The sequence below is a fragment of the Aspergillus melleus genome (genome assembly GCF_016097325.1).
Source record: "Aspergillus melleus strain CBS 546.65 chromosome Unknown contig4, whole genome shotgun sequence".
NCBI lineage: Eukaryota > Fungi > Ascomycota > Eurotiomycetes > Eurotiales > Aspergillaceae > Aspergillus > Aspergillus melleus.
Genome location: NW_025763373.1, coordinates 2,634,447 through 2,652,795, shown reverse-complemented (window position 1 = coordinate 2,652,795; position 18,349 = coordinate 2,634,447). Strand labels below are relative to the sequence as shown.

At 50.4% G+C, this 18,349-nt stretch overlaps 5 protein-coding genes across 5 annotated transcripts; 2 read left to right on the top strand and 3 right to left on the bottom strand.

The window, feature by feature from the left end:
- Positions 1 to 1,306: 1,306 nt before the first annotated feature.
- On the top strand, positions 1,307 to 1,889 carry LDX57_007764 (uncharacterized protein; the record flags this gene model as incomplete). Its single annotated transcript, XM_046089481.1, has 3 exons — positions 1,307 to 1,590; positions 1,650 to 1,667; positions 1,769 to 1,889. The coding sequence occupies 3 exons, from the start codon at positions 1,307 to 1,309 to the stop codon at positions 1,887 to 1,889; spliced, it is 423 nt and encodes a 140-aa protein (XP_045945452.1).
- An 8,939-nt stretch (positions 1,890 to 10,828) lies between these two features.
- On the bottom strand, positions 10,829 to 12,157 carry LDX57_007763 (uncharacterized protein; the record flags this gene model as incomplete). Its single annotated transcript, XM_046089480.1, has 1 exon — positions 10,829 to 12,157. One exon carries the CDS (start codon positions 12,155 to 12,157, stop codon positions 10,829 to 10,831), a length of 1,329 nt encoding a protein of 442 aa, XP_045945451.1.
- A 489-nt stretch (positions 12,158 to 12,646) lies between these two features.
- LDX57_007762 (uncharacterized protein) lies at positions 12,647 to 12,973 on the bottom strand (the record flags this gene model as incomplete). Its single annotated transcript, XM_046089479.1, has 1 exon — positions 12,647 to 12,973. One exon carries the CDS (start codon positions 12,971 to 12,973, stop codon positions 12,647 to 12,649), a length of 327 nt encoding a protein of 108 aa, XP_045945450.1.
- A 2,174-nt stretch (positions 12,974 to 15,147) lies between these two features.
- LDX57_007761 (uncharacterized protein) lies at positions 15,148 to 15,729 on the top strand (the record flags this gene model as incomplete). The annotated part of the gene is made up of 1 exon (XM_046089478.1): positions 15,148 to 15,729. The coding sequence occupies one exon, from the start codon at positions 15,148 to 15,150 to the stop codon at positions 15,727 to 15,729; it is 582 nt and encodes a 193-aa protein (XP_045945449.1).
- Positions 15,730 to 16,206: 477 nt separating this feature from the next.
- LDX57_007760 (uncharacterized protein) lies at positions 16,207 to 17,811 on the bottom strand (the record flags this gene model as incomplete). Its single annotated transcript, XM_046089477.1, has 1 exon — positions 16,207 to 17,811. The coding sequence occupies one exon, from the start codon at positions 17,809 to 17,811 to the stop codon at positions 16,207 to 16,209; it is 1,605 nt and encodes a 534-aa protein (XP_045945448.1).
- Between the last annotated feature and the right edge of the window lie 538 nt (positions 17,812 to 18,349).

Genomic DNA, 18,349 nt, shown 5'->3' with positions numbered 1-18,349 from the left:
AATAAATTTCGAACTCCCATTAGCTTAGAATCTCCTGCCTGGAAATTCCACGCCAAAAGTCGCTGGCGTCCCGCGCGTCGCGACCATTTCTGCGCCGGTCGCCTTGCCGCCCCACGGCTCCCATCCTCCACCAGCCAGGTTTAACCGGGGATTATGGCCGAACAATTTGGTGCCCATCATACCAGACCGTTCACGCGGTCCTGATACGTCCTTTCATGCAAGTATATATTTCTTCCTGAGCCCCAACGTTCCTGAGGCGCGTAAGTGGGACAACATAGAAGACTTTGACTATATTTACCTGCCAGTGTGGCGCTGTTCTCGAGGGGTTTGTTTTGGCGCCGTGCACTAAGAGTCCAACGGTCATTTCGGCTGGTCTTACGGGTAGTTGAGATGATAAACGAAAACTTTGTAACGAGGACAAATGGGTGTATCGGTGCCATAGCTTCAAAGCTAAGCATTACGGCCATCTTTTGGGTGGGGTGACCGAGCCAATCGGCGTGAATAACGCGCATGAGACTATCTCTACCAGGCTGGCCACGTTCAGTAGGCGCTTGTTAGGGGGAGGGACAACTTTGGGGGAAACTCATCGCGCCTGATCACTTTAATCCTACGAGTCATTCCGGGCTCCACCTGAGTTTGCCTTGATGAGACATCCTAGGGCCATTCTAGGAGCACGCAACTTTGCAACGTCCGTGTCCCCTCAATGGGCACTATTTTCAACGCCAACAAACCACTTGGTCTACATTACCCCCCACTTACGTTGGTCAATGTTTACGGAGTACTTGCTTGATGCTCCGACAGGCGATGCACACTCTCGCCTCAATGAATTCTCGGCGAAGGCTTGTGGGTCTCGGTACCATGGGCCTTAAGAGGTGCATCTTCTTTGCCTGTATTTGACGGGGTAACGATGCCCTTCTATCAAGCTTGTGATACTTCTTCCCTTGACCACACTTGGTCTAACCGGCTGAAAAACCCCGAGATATTCGCCCTCTGAAGCCCGCTAGGCCCACGCTGACAAATATACGCATGGTTCAGCTTGTCAATAGCCCATGGCTGGCGGAATACCTTCCGCAATTGCTAGGAAGGTGACGCCAGCCCTTTGCGACTCCTGACTCACGGCGTTTCTCTATATCATGCAGTTCACAAGACCAAATCCAGTTGCCCAGATAATTATATCCTATTGTTCTTCTCTTCCGCCCTTGAGTGTGCTCGAGCCTTTGGTCGTCCAGAATCCTTACCTTCCCACTTTACCTGGCCTCCAGCCATACCCCACCATTCCCACCGGTTCGCAACCCATATCATTACAATGCCGTTAAGCAAAGGTGCGCCATCTCGGCTCGATAATCTTCGCAAGATTTTGCAGTGCCAGGAGCCGGAGGCGCCGCAGCTGCCAAAGTGTGCCTCGTCAATTGTTCGACCGAAGGACCTCGGTCATCGCTCTCCCGTGTCACGTGAGCCGTCCGTCGACGCCGACGCAATCACAAGTCAACAAGACGGTGATTGGGAAGCAGATGAGGTCTATGCCCCGATCATGTCAGATCCGGTCAAGAACCTTGATCCGGATAGTGATGTTGTCGCTTGTCTGTGCGAGTAAGGCTACCGCCAAGCTATTCATGCCAGTAGTATATCTGCTAACCTGGCTGTTTCAGTCTCGAAGCACGAGTGAGGTAGGGAGGAAGTCAACTTGACAGTGCCCCGAAATCGGCCGGAGCCTGGCCTCACCACAAGGGTCTACGGAGATGGATCTGCTGACGAATCATACGTTTAGTGCGGTTGAAACTTTCATGAAGACCCAAGAAGAAACGAACGAGGTTTTGCGGCGGAGCATGGAGGACCTCCGCACGCGGGCCCCGCCGGGCGCCAAGCGCTCGAGCCGGATAAGCAAATAATTCAATAACCAGAGTTCGCACGGACATCAGGCTGCAATAAGAGTACAACGGCATGTTTCAATCGAATTGCGCCAGGTAGCGGAATGGAACATCTAATTAACGAATGGATGGGAATTAGGACTCCTACTTTCTTTCTCCAGATTCATGTGCTTTAGAGGTGACATATGAGTACCACGGGAGCCCTGTCATGGGCCATCGCTAGTAAACCCCTCACCACTGGTGATAAACGGTCTCTATCTATACTGGCCGAACACACCAGGGTTACGAAATTGGGTAAAAATGGTGCTGGGTAGATCCACGGTTATCTACACTAAGCCGGAGCGAGGTAATCGCGAGTTGGCTGTCCTAGACTTGGAGGCCTATTACACCTTGGAACCTTAGCGCGGCCGAGACTTGCTTCGGGCTAGCATTGCTCTTCTTTGGAATGAGCTGGCGCTATAGTCTCTCCTAGTTCGGGTGTACCTAGCACCCTTTTCCGATTGATGAGCAAGTTAGTCCCTGATCTATTGAGCTTTGTGATATACCCTACTCTATGCGGTATTGGATTAGGCTCATGAGATGCATCCTTCGGTATGCAATGTCGCAGAGCGTGTATGCCTACGGGCCATCCAGGTACGTGCCGCGTCTACTTTGCGGAGGCTACGTAGTTTATGTGGGACTACGAATGACGGATTCTTGTTCGAACGGCCCCATACCCGAGCGTTCCGGGTGTGGCTTGAATGCCAAGATGCCTGCTTCGTTCGCCTAGTCTGATGGACCCCATATAACTCCATTTTCTCACCAAGTGCCTTTCAAACTGGCAAATCGCGTTCGACGGGCCGTCCCGGTAAATCGGTACTGAAATGATGATGGTCATGGCCCCGCAAACTATTGGCGGCACTGTCTCAAATGCGGTAGATCGTCGCCGACGCAACATATGGCAGTAGAGCGGCCGGTCAATTATTGGACTCTCATTACAATCAAGCAAAAGTTCTCCTTCCTAGTCTGGCCGTGTCATTGTGTCACTCTCGACTAGACTTAGACCTCCGGCATACACCGACCCTTTTTGCCGAGATAATTGATCACTTTTGTCGGGTTCCAGTCACTGTCCACATCAGTCATACATGTGTATTCGTCGTGCCTCTCTATATGGCGTGGTACTATCGACCATGGGAGCTCCTGCCATAAGAATTTACGCGGTCCCTTCCGTGCTCTACAGCAGACCAGTCGACGGCATTAACAATTCCGCGCCTAGACGTCGATCTTATCCGAAGACAGAGGATTTGGAATAGCCCACTGGAACTAAAACCCACTGATAAATCCACAAGGTCCTGTATAGTGCTTTCAGGCCCGAAGTGTTCCTGGATCAGCAGGAGGTATTTCACCGGCTTCCCCTCCACCGTTAAGGGTTAGGATGGTGGGGTTCATGCTGGGGCTTTCAACACTATGATCAGGATGCAATGAGGATGATCAATCTTGTCAACATAAGAAGGCAAACCACGTTGAACAATTAACTGACTGATTATCTCGGCTGAGCAAGGCGATGAAGTGCCGAACTAGTCGACACCCGCGGCCATAGTCGAGACTCATTCCGGTCGGGATCGTCTGGTCTTGGCAGGATGAAGATCGGCGGCGAAGCCGAGGTCAAGAGCCTCGGTTCTACTGCTTTTCCTTCCACAGTTCCCGATGAGATAACCACATGCTTGTTCCCGTCCGGTTCTCCTTTAACCGTCGAGAACAAGTCTGAACCATTCTCATGACCTTTGTACTGTGACCAATAGGCAAACTCGATGGCCGCTGCTCCTGTAGGCCCCGCTAGGTGCTAGGTGCATATGGAAGGATGCGCTCGGCGAGTTTAATATGACCAAACAGCACAAAGGCGTGGTCAGAGCGTCCGTTTAAACGCTCGCTCGGACTAGTTGGCGGCCACTGATGACCAGCCGGCTGGCTTCATAATGAGGCTAGCTAAGATAGCTTGTGGCTGGCAGATCCGGCAGAACCAGAAACGACGCATCAGCCCTAATATAACGACGAAACCTTCCTCAGGCGCATCCACATGCTCACCGTGCAGCCCGATTACCTCAGTCTACCATTTCACTGTGTAGTAGTATGAATACACCACCGCATGCAGTACCGCCTGAGTTGCCATCTCATGGATTTAAGTACATCTCATGTGCTTTAATAACACGCGAAACGAGTTTACGAAGTCAACCTCTCTCTTCGGCTGGTAATACATATATATATATATATATATACATACTGACAGCGGTGGTGTCCACGAGCGCTCGTCACCGACCTATGCCAAGCGCAGTATATGGTGGATAAATGTTGTAATACGGATAATAATCACTCGAACGTTGAGACATGCAGTAGATGCGAGCAAAGGTGTAAACTGTTACATATTCGTTGCATGAATGCACGTAGGAATCTCATGGCCGTTTGGCCCGGCTTCTGGGCCCGAGCGGTCTCCATTCCACAACCGGGTAATCCAGGAAGATTTGCCCAGGTTTTAGTGCGTCATTGCCCTGGGGCAATCTAGGAAGAAGTCGTCCTGGGCTTGAAGATGCTCACCATGCCATAATCACCTTGGCTATTATGACCTTGTCGACGTATCTAGTGGAGAACTTTCGATCACTTTTGACGACCGAGTCGCAAATTGGCCATGATCGGTCGACAGCCTGTGATCCTCTAGCCATCATCGGCCTCTGGGCAATTGGACCCGGTGATGCCTAGTGGAGACGGCTAAAGTGTTGTGCTGAACCTAAATGGCTGCTGTGTCTCTGCTCTATGAAATGCCCGCCTGCTTCGATTGAGGGGTTGGGAGAGGGTGGGAACTAGTGCTGCACAGTTGGTCTTGTTGGTCTACCGGAAGGACTGGAGATATAAGGCCGGTGCCACCCAGTCTCCTGTTGATTCCAGAGCCAGGCTTCCTGGCCTCACTCACTGAATGTGCCAAGCACAAAAGTGTCTTTGCGGGATATCCTTGCGGATTGCCGTTTTTGCCTTTTGCAACCTTCGCAGGGATGGCGGTCCTGTGTCGTATGCTCCCCTTCACAGGGATGGTGGTCCTGTGTCGTATGCTCCCCTTCACAGGGATGGCGGTCCTGTGTCGTATGCTCCCCTTCGCAGGGATGGTTGTCCTGTGTCGTATGCTCCCCTTCGCAGGGATGGTGGTCCTGTGTCGTATGCTCCCCTTCACAGGGATGGCGGTCCTGTGTCGTATGCTCCCCTTCACAGGGATGGCGGTCCTGTGTCGTATGCTCCCCTTCGCAGGGATGGTGGTCCTGTGTCGTATGCTCCCCTTCACAGGGATGGCGGTCCTGTGTCGTATGCTCCCCTTCGCAGGGATGGTGGTCCTGTGTCATATGCTCCCCTTCGCAGGGATGGTGGTCCTGTGTCGTATGCTCCCCTTCACAGGGATGGCGGTCCTGTGTCGTATGCTCCCCTTCGCAGGGATGGTGGTCCTGTGTCGTATGCTCCCCTTCACAGGGATGGTGGTCCTGTGTCGTATGCTCCCCTTCGCAGGGATGGTGGTCCTGTGTCGTATGCTCCCCGACATGGCCTTGGGCCCTATGTTGTATAACCTGTGCCTTGGGTCATCACTACGATGGGTTTCCCACCCCAGCGAAAGGCAGACACCTCTACGTGGTGCTGGGGACCAGTACTTGTCCATTCCGATGGCCCTGGAAGCAAAGATCTGCCAAATCTCGTACAGTACTGTACCGATTCGTTTATAGTTAAGAATATTGCATCTCTGTTCCCAGAGAGGATCTAAATACAACTTGTAACTAAGCAGCCGCACGACGACGAATTCAACCAAAACCGCCCTTTCGTATATACAGCATGAAGTAGTCCTACTCTGTAACGTAATTGAGGCACCGCCATCCGATTTCTACCACCGGGTAAGATTCTAGAGCCTTTATCAACAGAGTAATAGCGTTTTTATAGAAAGCTTGATTAGGAACTAGACTGGGCCATTGTCACCGGCCTTGCTCTAGATTATGGTATTCACTGCAGTATGGTGGCACCCGTACATGTGGTCCCCTGCAGAAAGTTTTGTATCTCTAGGCGTACAGTCGTGAGCTTAAAGAGGTCTTATTCGCCATGGTGGTCAGACAGACTTTTATTTTAGTTGACGGGGTAGAATAATGGCCTGGCAAAGAAGTGGCTCGACTTTCAAAGTCCTTCTTCGCAGTAAGAGACATGTAGTACAGTCTCCTTTCGGTCACTTGAGCCTGGTGCTCGCAAATTCTGTTATTCAGGCCTTTCAAGGCGTACAGTGACGCCCTGAGCCGTCTTAACATGGGATCGGAAAGTTCTAGACCAGCATGCCTTGGTACCTTCGTAGGCTATTCGTCCTATCTCTTGCGAATCTATAGTAATCGGTTCGGTATTCTTTGACCAGGTCAGTAGCTTGAGTGGTGCTTAGTTAAGTTAATGTCTGTAGCTTACGTCATGACATAGGTAGATAGCTGAAGCCCTCCAAGCAGCAACAACGGAGCAGCCAGACCCAAAATCACGAACAAAGGGGCCTTTCCGAAGAAACTCGATCGGATATATAATATCAGATCTGCGAACACTAAGGTGCTCATCCATCTGGCAAGTCACGCTTGTCTTGGGAATCGTTAGATGTTGTACGCTTAAAGGGCCTCGATATCTTACTATGTTCAGGGAGCCCCGCCCGACTATGCCTGGAAGCCCGCTGAGGCTCAAGACAAGTATTAGTTGGTTCATTTCCGAAACTGGACCGTCCCCGTGCTCATAAGTTGATGTGGTTTGGTTCAATATATCTGAATATAGCGATTTCTTCTTATAGGAATGATACGGTACAATTAGAACTTTTCCTTTCCTCTTCAATTCACTGTACCTTTAAGATAAGTTGCCTCCCGCTCAAACGTATCGGTTGTTATAAGCCTCCTGCGCGAGTAACCAGGAAGCCCTCTTGTTTAAAAATCAAGTTGCACGGCTTGTTTCGGGATTGCCCCACATTTTTTGCGTTATGGTTTAGATGGAATGCCCATTACCCGGGCCATTCGATTTACGGGCAGAAAAGGCAACTCACTACTTTGCCAAGAAGCCCGTCATTGGCCGGGTAATTGATGGAGGACTATAACTTTTTACCTTTGCTCGCGCCAGAAGCCCGATGTATATCCTAGCTATGGGTTGGACCTTCTCTCAGGGACGCCTTCTGGGAATGGGACTACAAAAGCGGCTAATTTAATTACAGAAGACCGTCTACCTACTTTATTCTTCAATCTATGTCTGCTATTCTCCGTTGTTGCACAGATAAATTCGCAAAAGTTCTGTTGCAATGTCAAGCATATTTCGGCGCACACTTGTATTACGATACGGTACCGGACTTAGTTGTTTCTTGCGTCTAAACATTGTCAATGAGGATTCTTCAATAGTTGCCCGGCTGTTTTGGCATGCAATAGGAAGGTTGCTCAGCGCCCCAAGCGCGGTGTGGCCTTGGGACAGATTAATAGAGATCTTCGCTGTATCTTAGTTGCGGTCAAAGAGTCTTTGTATGTAGCAGGCGGGGCAGTTGTCAAAGCTAACGTAATTCAAATAAGTTCATGGGTGGGATTGCGGCTAGAAAACACATACTTGCATCGATACTGTCTAGAGTTATATGAGTGCATATAATCTGCTGAAAGCGACCGCTTCTTCCATTCTTTTTGAATTCTCCGCGAATGCCTCTATTTCAGTGCGACTGACGTGTTGCAGTGATCTGAAAATGCCAGGCCTTGTACCAGAGAGTTTAAGTTCCTGCTCGCTTCTTGCAACAATTGGTTTGCAATTTCTGCTAAACTGCCTCTATCTTCATTTAACGCAGGCGAAAGTAATTCGCACGGAAGCTTTTTTTTAATCTGAAAATCAGAGCTGCGATGATCCCTATCCGTATTAAGTGGAGAATTCGATTAAAGGTTGCACAGGAACAATCAGGAATGGTAGATGTTGCGTACAAACCGAACTGGATCAAGTGCCCATCCAGGGCTGTTTGACTCGATCTCCCCAGACTTATCGTCGAAACTCAATCCCAGCTCGTCCCTTGGCCATATGAATGCTTCGAACCGGAAATCCGCACCACTCTTGGATCGACTATACTGACTCACTAGCCGCCAGATCCTCTCGCGACACCGGGCCAGGGCCCCAAGGGTATGTTCAACCCTGGGCAGCAAGAAAGTCCGGACAGCAACTGACTCGTCCGTATATTTATGTATGACGGAGAACTGGATCTCCAGCCAATTGATGTGCATCGGAAATATGGACGAAACATAATGGAAGAGGCCCTCTGCATGCGTAAGCGGGGATAGAAGTCTGGGCCCGGACCACGAATAGAAGTTTGGGTCGTCATAACCGGAGCAGAGATAACAATCAAAGTCTCTCTCGGTACTCCAATGGCTGCAAAGCGATTCCCATCCCGGACGCTCGAGGTCTAGCCACATCGTTGGATGAGCAACCGAGGGTTTCCGATGATTCGGTAAAGACTTTTGGCGAGTAGGCTCTGTCCAGTAAAATGAGTATGAAGGGAGGAGGGAAAAGGAGCAGAGCAGACGTACCTTGATTTCAACAGGTGCTGGATGGTGGATAATATTGCTGAGCCCTGAAACGATTATAGCAGTAAGAGGCGGAGAGCTTGAGTTTTTAAGAGATATTATTATGTAAGGACGAATGTGCTTTCTCGTTTCAAAAATTTACTCGATTGGCCATTTGCATCAATCTTGGTCGCCGAGTCGAGCACACAATATAAGAGTGGGCAACGGCTTCTTTGAGCGGCGGTCGGTTGGACAGGACAGATGGGCAAAATGGTCAAGACCCAAGCGCTGAAAAAGGAAGCAAGATTCTGTTTATAATTCTATGGATAATAAGTATATACTTACCCTTCATGAAGACATGGGAACAAGTGTCGGAAACTGGTCTCTTTTCCACACAATATATATCTAATGACCGCCGAGGAGTCTCTCCCAACGCGCTGCGGATCCGGCTCTGGACACGTAGGCAATGCTGTGTATACCCTGCACCCACAAAAGATCCTTGAAATTCTTCGCCCGAGGCTTCAATTACCTGGTAGACATGCATGTTTCACCCATTTTGCCTCCCAGCCGGCGATCTTGTGCCAGTGTTACCATCCAAACCCAGCGCTTTCTGGAGTTGACCAAGCGCCCAGCTCAACTGCTTGTTCCACTGTTTCTGTTCGTCTATACTATTCTCCAATACCCTGTTGCAAATTGTCAGCTCCTTAAATACGTCATAGGACTTCCCCCAAACTGTGTTCTGCTATTATTCTTCTGTTTTCACAATATGAAGGAAAAAGCATGAGACGGGAAGACCCCCAGATGACATTTGACATACTCCATTCGGTCATTTAGCCTAGAAATCGATCAACGACGATTCTTGAATATGTGGCCATCATGACAAGGAATGGGATACTATACTCTTTCAAGAGTAACGAGAGCTCCTCCTGATGATGATCTCCGACATAGTCCCCTTGATTGAATACCCCATTTCCCTCGTTTTGTATGCTATCAGACCATTGATATTCTCTGGGGTTGGAAGGTTCTTCGACGGGCCAACCTGCGTGTAGCTCGTTCGATAGTTGATCGACCTGTCGAGGGCGCGTTCCTAGAATCTCTCGAAGAGCTTCGAGTCTCTCAGACGGAGGCTTTGGGGCATGGCTCCACTGAGAATACCAATTGGACATCTGGTGCGCTAGCTTCCAAGTGGAAGATAGAAAAGAGGATGGATCGACTAGACGGCCAAGGATGGGTGAGATAAATAGTCTGACCGTTTCGCGGACATAAATAGAAAGCGATCCTCACCGCTCGGCATTTCAGCTTAGATTTCACCGAATCAGACAGCCTGTAGTTGGATGGTACGCAAGAAAATGGTGCCTATGGCAAGAGATATTGTAATCTACAGGTTCTTCTCTCTATTCCTTATGAATACCCGCTTTCGCAACCGATACCCGGCGTGGCATATTGTAGCTTCCCAGAGAAGATGACTTCTCTCAAGCCGGCATGCGTTGCTTAAACATTGGGCCTGTTCGGAGAAGAAAGGTCCTGATGCCAGTGCAGTGCATCGAATAAAGCTATGATTGTATGTTCGGGCATCTTGCCGCCCCTGGCATAGATCCATAGTGCTTACCCAACGGTCAATCTGCAATATAAACACAGTGTGTAACTAGTCATTATTTGAATACAGCTGCTTTCCACAGTTTGCCGTCTATGATATGCAAGCCAGAAAGTATCTGGATATAGTTGTTATTCTAGGTATACGGCCTGTCGCAAGATTTAATTCGAGCAATTTTAGCCATTCGCCTTGTGTTCCACACAGCTGCCATAGGAACCGTAGCATCTGACAGATTTCTGACTCGGCGGCCAGGCACATTGCCTTGTCGGACTCAATCTGGAGACTCCAGCAAATCACCCGTCGGGCATGTGGAGAGGAACCGGGGTCCATCCAATGGAAGCCCATCCCAAAGAGAAGAATCATCCATACTGGCTACTTCGAACGTCCAGCCGCTAGCACAGTCATGCTTGCAACGGCATAGCCGCCTTGCTGGCCGATCCCCCACCGCATGCTTCCGGCGAACCAGGAATTGTTGCTGACGATACTGGCCCTGATGAGAAAAGTCCCCGAAGGCCAGGACTTGCAAGGAGGGTAGTCCGGTTGGACCGAACGCCCACTGAGAAAACGAAACAAACTCCCGAGCTTCCACTTTGACCGGGCCCGACCGGACATGTCGCTGGTCGGTCGCAGTCCAGTTAAAGGGCGAAAAGATCCGATACAGAGCGGAGATCTGGCGATTGTGGCGGCTTGTATAGTGACTCTGGCCCTCTTTCCTATGTAATTCGGACATGATTTCACGCCGGAGATTGCGGTGGACTCTTTCTTCTCCACTGAGTCGGATGTGGAGCAGTTGGACTGACGAGTGCTCTGCGACATGGACGAAGAGGTTATGCTGCCCTGGTCAGTGGTATGGTTTCCACGTAGGACATTGTACTCACCGCAATGAGGGGGGTCAGGCATAAACCTAACGCGGTCAGTGAGCAGTGCTGGAGGACCTGGGGGACATCACGGGTCCACCGTGGGGAGACATCGCGAACATCCTCGAAGAATCCCTCCTCGTCTACCGCAAGTAGCTGACGCTCGTGGAAGCTCAAGGACCTCAAGGAGGATCGGTGGTGGAGGATGGCTTCTCGAAGCCCTGGAAGAAAGCGAGGGAAGTTGGTCAGCTTGAGGTGCAGGTGCTGCAGACCACGGAAGGAGAGCAAAAGTTCCACGATGGATATATAGACCAGTCGGTTATCTAATTCGTGGAATAGATCGCTGTTGACCTCGAGCCACTTTAACGGCGGACGGTTCTCCGTCTGCGCCAATAACCACAGGAAGTGCAGCTGGTTGCCACATCGAAGCAGACGCAGCTCCTGCAGCGACTGAAACGACAGAGTTCGCGGGGACGCTAATAGCTCGCTTGGAAAAAGCACGTTCGAGAGGGATAGCGAAGATAGCGATGAAAACGGATTGGGTGGGTATGGGTGATGGGAGAGTTCTAGCCAGGGCTGAGTGAGCTCGGGAACGGTCAGGTGGTGATCCGCACCAGATAGCAGGCACCCGATTTGCAGCTTGCGCAGATGGCTCTGGTTCTGTCGCAGACATTCTCGCAGGGTCTCGATCTCCCAGCGATGCCGAATGCCCTCCCATGCGATCTCCGATAATGATGTCAATTGCGATAGGCCTTGAAGACCCTGTCCTGCATGCGGGCACGTTCCGTCGGTCATCAGCGAGACCCTTCTGATGTCTCTCTGGTGGTGGATCAGATACCCGTTCAGATCAAGTGTGCCCGGGGGCATGCAGGTGGCTAGGTGCCAGCTGTCTCCGTTAGTAAGCATACATGCTAGGAGTGTAAGGCCGTACCAGAATGAGTGAAGTGTGTCAGTTTTGAACAGGGCAAAAATCTGGCCCAACTGAGCGGACAGCTCGGCCATGAAGCCATCATGGGCAGTCGGTTCAGGTCCCAGGACTAACTGGCCGTGTGACACAGGGGCAAGGCGGGGTGTTGTGTGGTACATGCAGCGGTGGAATCTTGCGGTCTGGATTGGAGCCTCTATAACGACTCGTCTGGCAAGTTGCAGGAGCTGGGCGGTCCCTGCGCTGCCATGTCGCCTGAAGAATGTACCGATGTTGAGATCATTCAGAGCCCATTCAAAGCCCGCGCCAAACCGAACCGATTTGTACACTCGGGGTATTAAGACGGCGCGCAATCCTGTGGAAGCCTGACTCATCGATCGAACGGCATGCCATGGTAGCTGATATATAATCAGCATCTGTATGGGTCAGAATTGGAGAAGGCGATAGACATACCAAATCAGCAACCATGTAGAGAATCTCCAATGGTAAGGCGTGCAACATGGCGGCAGCGCTGCGTGGCTTCCGTCCCCGAATATGCGCTCCATTACTCTTATAAAGGGAGTTATATATTTGCAGAATATCTGGATACCATATCATTCCGTAGAGATCGGGTAAACGGCTGATGGGGGATTGAACCTAGCCTCGAGATGATGCATCACCGCTTAACCGCGCTACTACGGTGAATCGGTGGATACGAAAATGCATTGTGTGCATTCTCCGAGAAATGAATTGGTAGTGGTCTTTCACTCTGTTACTAGCTATACTGTGTATATGCGGTCGAATTCGGGGAAAACAGTAACGACCGAATTTCATATCGTAAGTTCGGCTCAAATTCTGCACAGCGACAATAAATCCCTGGGTTTCTAAATACAGATCCTTGCGACAGGTCCATGAATCGGCACACCGGTGCTGGAATACCGATGAGTATTTCCCAAGGTTTGAGCCAACCAAATAGCGATATAAATGTGTTTTTCAATCACATAGCTTTCGGCATCAGTTAGGCCTGGAGCCCAGGTCGTGTCCTGGGGGCCGTTGGCGAGGTGCGATTTTTGCCCGGAGCGAGTATAGGAGAGCTTCGGGAACGCCTTGGCCGAAGCCGCTTCAGCCAGTCCTGACGTACTTGCTCTTGCGCTTTGGCTTTTTGAGCCCGTTTTTGCTTTTCGATGCTGGACCGCCAAAGAGCCCACCATACCAGCTCAGGAGCTTCCCGGCGTGACTCTGTAGGGGGGATGGTGCATGGCGTTCGGATACGCCCTGCTGTGGATCTCATTCGTCGAGGACCCATGCCGTCCAGTGTTTGTAGAGATAGCCAATGTGGCAATGAATATGAAACGAGGGTAATGCTGATGTCACTCCTGCAAAAGCGGTTAGGAAGTTTCCCCAAGGGCTGTGATAATTGTTCAGGCGTGCGGCTTATTATAATTGTTAGAACGAGTTTGTTTGCATTCAATTTGCACTGAGTGCGGATCACGTCCGGAAAAGCTTCACCGACAGTAGTTATAAATGTGCCTAGAGTACTTGTTTGCCCATCAAAAGCGAGTGGTGCTTCCATGAAACCCGTACTTGGCCCGAACTTTCTGCCTGGGACAGTTTGGCAAGAGATTAATGCCTACTACAATGTATCACGCGCCTGGCCAGATGATGTTTGCATCAGGAATTATTTGGGACCGACAGTATCTTTACGTTGCCAGTAATTGCGGCAGTGTCCGCTACATGTCGGCTTTGCTATACATACTAAAAACTGGCGAGCCGCGGGACATTCCCTGCCGGTCGACTTGCTCTGCCATCGGGTTTTCGCTACCCTTTGAAACCAAGGAGGCATTTAAAATCTCAACGTATACTATCATGAGCCGATCATACCGGGTGACAATTGAACCGTGGTCTCCTAGTATTTCAAAGGCAGTTGAATTGCAAATGTGACCAGGGACGGGTCCTGATGGCCACTGCTAGCTTAGAGCCTGGGCAAGGAATACAGATACCCGCTAGCAAGTTTTCATTATTATAATCAACAGCCTCGTTCTTGAAAGCTGGGACGACAGGGCTTAGAACCGAGACGAGAGTTTAGGATAAGCGACGTAATTTTTAAGCACCAGTTTCATAAGATAGGCCCAGCGGCATCCTCCGTCTGCCTAAAGGTTGCCAAACTGCAATTACTGCATCAGTTCGGTAAATTCACCGCTCGAATCAAGGGAGGGAAATATGGTTATTGTCAGGCGTTCTACCAGAAAAAATCCGGGTATGTGGGCGCGAAGGAGAGCAGCATAGGAGGCCGTCTGCAAGTAAAGGGAAAAATGGAAAAAATGGAAAAAAAATGGAAAAAAAAAAGGAAAAAAAAAAAGAAAAAGAGAAAAAAGAAAAAGGAAGGTTCTGGGGCCGAGAAGTTGCTCCGCGTGCAATTCGCGCGCAACTGCCTCCTCCCCTTTCTTTGATTGCCCGGGCATTATTTTGCTTCGATGGGGTGGACCCACTTTGACTTACCCTGAGCTGGGCATCAGCCCATCTGTAACAAAAAGAACCAGAAATGGAAATACCCCATCTCAAATGACTGGCTCCCACCACGCCACCAGGACACGTACTCAGCAGAAGTCTACCCCCGCGATGTACGAATGGGAATTCTATCCCGCGCAAATAACCGTGTATGCTGGTCAGAAGAAGACGAATGCAGTAAAGTATAACCGGGCAAACGACGGGCATTTCTGACGATCCCCTATTTCCACTCCATTTTACCCGGGCAATTACCTAAGGTGAGGATGATCAATGGTATTCGGATATCTGCAATGACTTACTATCCACGCCATTAGGAGGACTTGGCCGGTCGACGGTGGGAATATACCGCTGAGGTCATTTGTTTCGTGTCCCTGCCAGTGGCTGCCACTTGACCAGCAGGCTGACACGTTCTGTTATCGACGCAGTCGCTTCGGATCGAAAGCCCAAGACATACCCGGGCATCTGACCGCGCTTATTGCAAGGGATCTCTCGCAGCGATTACCCTACTCATCAACTAGGCGTCTCTATAATTGTGAAGGGCAACATTATTACATTCCCGTGGTGGAAAGCCCGCGGAGTAGGTAAGGGGATGTGTCCAATCACCGGAAACGGGGAAGGCAGATCTTAGACCATCTGGAGTAGTAAGAATGCCGACAGCATTTCTTATAACGAGGAGGCATTGAGCCATTTAGTATCTTATGAGCACCGCAGCTCTACGATTCTAGTATATAAAGCTCAACATCAACCATTTGCCACCCAGCCTCTGCTCCTCGTATCCAAGCAGTTCACCTCGTTCCCTCCCTTCAAAGAAAATAAACGCCCATATTCATTCGAAAGCCTTACCCCAATTGACTGGTCCGAATAGCCCGATAGAACGATGTCTCAGCCTGTTGTCCATCGTCCGGAGACACCGACCCTCCAGCCGAATTCCCTTCAAGCACTTCATCCCAGCGTTTTACCTGAATACGCTGACGCACCGTCCGATTCCTCAGCCTCGACATCGGAGTGCCCGTGCTGTACGCCGTCCCCATTGCCAGACCTAAAGGATCTCGGCCAAGCTATCCCAGAATGCAGACTCGACACACTGGAGGGCCAGTTCCAGGATTCTGTGAGCTTTCAACCGACTACTGAATTCAGTACCCAAGCTGTGGCAATTGTCCCTCACGACCAACAGGCCAATGGTTACTGGTTGCTAGTCAACTTACTCTGTCATCGGGTATTCGATAAATGTGGAGATCGTTCTAAGATCCGAAATTTCAGCGTGTTCTATTATGGGAAGTTTGGCCCTGGCGACCTCCTGATGGCCGTCTCACGGAAGATTACCCGGGATGGACCGACCTGGCTCGAGGCTACGGTCACCCGAGGAGGCATACTGGTGGCTACCGCAACCGCTTTGTACGATAAGATTCACTCTGACACTATGGACGACGCGCAGGTTCAGGAAGCCAACCAACGCTGAGCTATTGGGTATCTGATAGGGTTTGCAAGTTACCTGTTGCAAAAAGGAAAAATGGTAGATTTTACTTTCGGATGGCTAGCTTCTAGGCAGACTCGACGAATGTGCATGGAATGGATAGATAGTGAACGCCAGAACGATTCAACCTCAACTAATCAATACCGTTCACATATAACGCAACGAAATCTTATCTTTAGCGCGTAGATGCCCTTTCATATGGCTACTAATAAAATATCATACTCATCACCGTGTCGTATGGGTGGAGCTTGATTTGACGTAACACCACGAGTCCTTGCACTTCCCCAGGAGCTACTAGTATTAGTTAGACGGCGCTTTGGAATAATTGAATCAACTAATCATCTGCCCAACACCAGGCACATCAAGCTCATCAGGCTTCAAAAAGAGCAACACAAATATAGGCGGTTTCTGGCTTTTCAGACAAAGGCCGCACTTGTGCCATGCAGGGCGAGCGAATTATGCTTACTGAGCATAATACCGAACGAACAACCGCTTTGTCTCTGCCCATGGGCTCGGAGGGACCATATCATGCGGGAATCTTCCATCGTGCGTCATGGCGCATCTATCGGCTCCGGCCTTCAATAACTCGGCGACTGCCTCCCAAGATCCTCTTTCAATTAGCCTGTGCAATGCTGTGTAACCCGAATGGTCTCGAGAATTGACGTCCGCCCCGTTCACAATGAGCAAGGAACATAGCTCTTGCCCCTGATATCCAAAACAGTCCTGCCCGACATGATGCAGAGGTGGCCGCCCCTGGCTGTCCCTCAGGTTTACCAGAGCCCCATACTCAAGTAGCATAGTAGCCAATCCGACATATCCTCTTCGCACAGCAAGAGAAATAGGCGTCAACCCTTCCAAATTCTGAAAGTTGACATAGGCCCCCAGCGATAGAAGGGTCTGGACGCATTCTTCTCTGCTTTCCCGCTCGATCCCCATCTGTCCCCTGCTTCGGATGGCACTGAAAATCGGTGTTTCCTTCATCGTTCCTTCAACACCATTCACGTCGACCCCTTCGCTGACGAGCCAGTTCAACATATCCGGACTACAGCTCAATGACGACGCGGCTAGGTGAAGCGCTGTTTTACCCTCGGCGTCTCTCGCCATCATGTTGGAACCGCTCTCGAGGAGTGTCTGCGCTTGTTTGATGGCCCCCTTCGAGATTGCGAATAATAGAGGGGACTTCTGCTCAGAGTTCACAGCATTGACGTGGGCTCCGTGGCTGATTAGGGCCCGGATAATGGCTGTGTTATCCTTCCTGCGGCTTCGCGGCTTTGTCGCAGCATAGAAAAGAGCAGTCGGTCTTTCTCTATACCGGTGCGTTCCTCTGAAATTCGGATCGGCACCATAACGTAGCAATACGCGCACCGCGCGTACGCACGAATTGGCAGTTGCTACCTGGAGTGGTGTCATTCCGAAGCCATTCTGAGAATCCGCTGGCACACCAGCCTTTATCAACATCCAAATTATCGCCGGAGCTGCGTTATTCGAAGCAGCGACATGTAAGAGCGTATTTCTGTCCCTCAAGGTATTAGGGTTAGCCCCATGCTCCAAAAGCAATGCCACTTTGGATTCCTGGTTAGTCCGGATTGCCTCCGTCAGCGGAGAACGCTTCTCAAACGCCAAAGCGTTCGGCCTAGCACCGGAATCCAGGAGAGCTTTGGTGATCGCCATGTCGGTCCGGCTACTGGTCGCCACAGACAATGGCCTTCGGGCGCGCAGGTCGGCAGCGTCTGGCAGCGCTCCATTCCCCAGGAGAAGGCGCACAACATGGGTATGCTTATGCAACACAGCTTCTATGAGTGCTGTCGACTGGACCTCATTCGGCGATCGGACGTTGATGTCAGCGCCTGCATCCAGCATTCTGCTTATCCCACGGTCGCACCCCCAAACTGCGTACCATATAAGGGCTGACCCTCCGTCAGATGTGATATTTCTTTGATACAGATCGTCGATGAGGATGTTAAAGAGGTTTTTGTTACCTCTTAAGAGGCTGTAAAGGTCCTTTATCGACGCCAGTTGGTCCGCAATGTGCGATACAATCTCAGGCGGAAGAGCGTGAAAGGGCATTGTGTAGGACTCCCCTATATGTCCATAATTGGTAAGCCCACAGTTGATTCCATCATACAATAAGAACAAGGGTGCTCGCTCTCACCTCGTTCCCGCTCCGTAGCTCAAAAATACTAAGATGGCATTCACAGATTGCCGAGGTAACCGCCTGGTATTTATATATTTGGTTGAGACCTCACCCTTGATAGCGCTAGCGTTTCATAGCACTAGATTTCCATAGGCTTATGTATTCTTTTCACCGGTGTGTTGAGTGTATAAAACAAAATTAGGTCTTCCTGTTTGCAGATCGAGGGGTTACAGTGATCGAACGCTACCCCGAGGAACTTCTTAACACTCCCTTTACTATCGGAGTTTCCCACTGGTGGATTCAGCGATAAGTTGGGGACCCTATATAACGTCAGATACTATGACCCAGGGGCGTGTTGCGCCTTTTGCACGCTCCTTTAACATGGGACACAGATCGTTATGACCGGGCATTTTGTGTGGGCATTTACTTGCTCTGCTGTACAGGAATAGGAATGGCTTCTTAATAGGAACG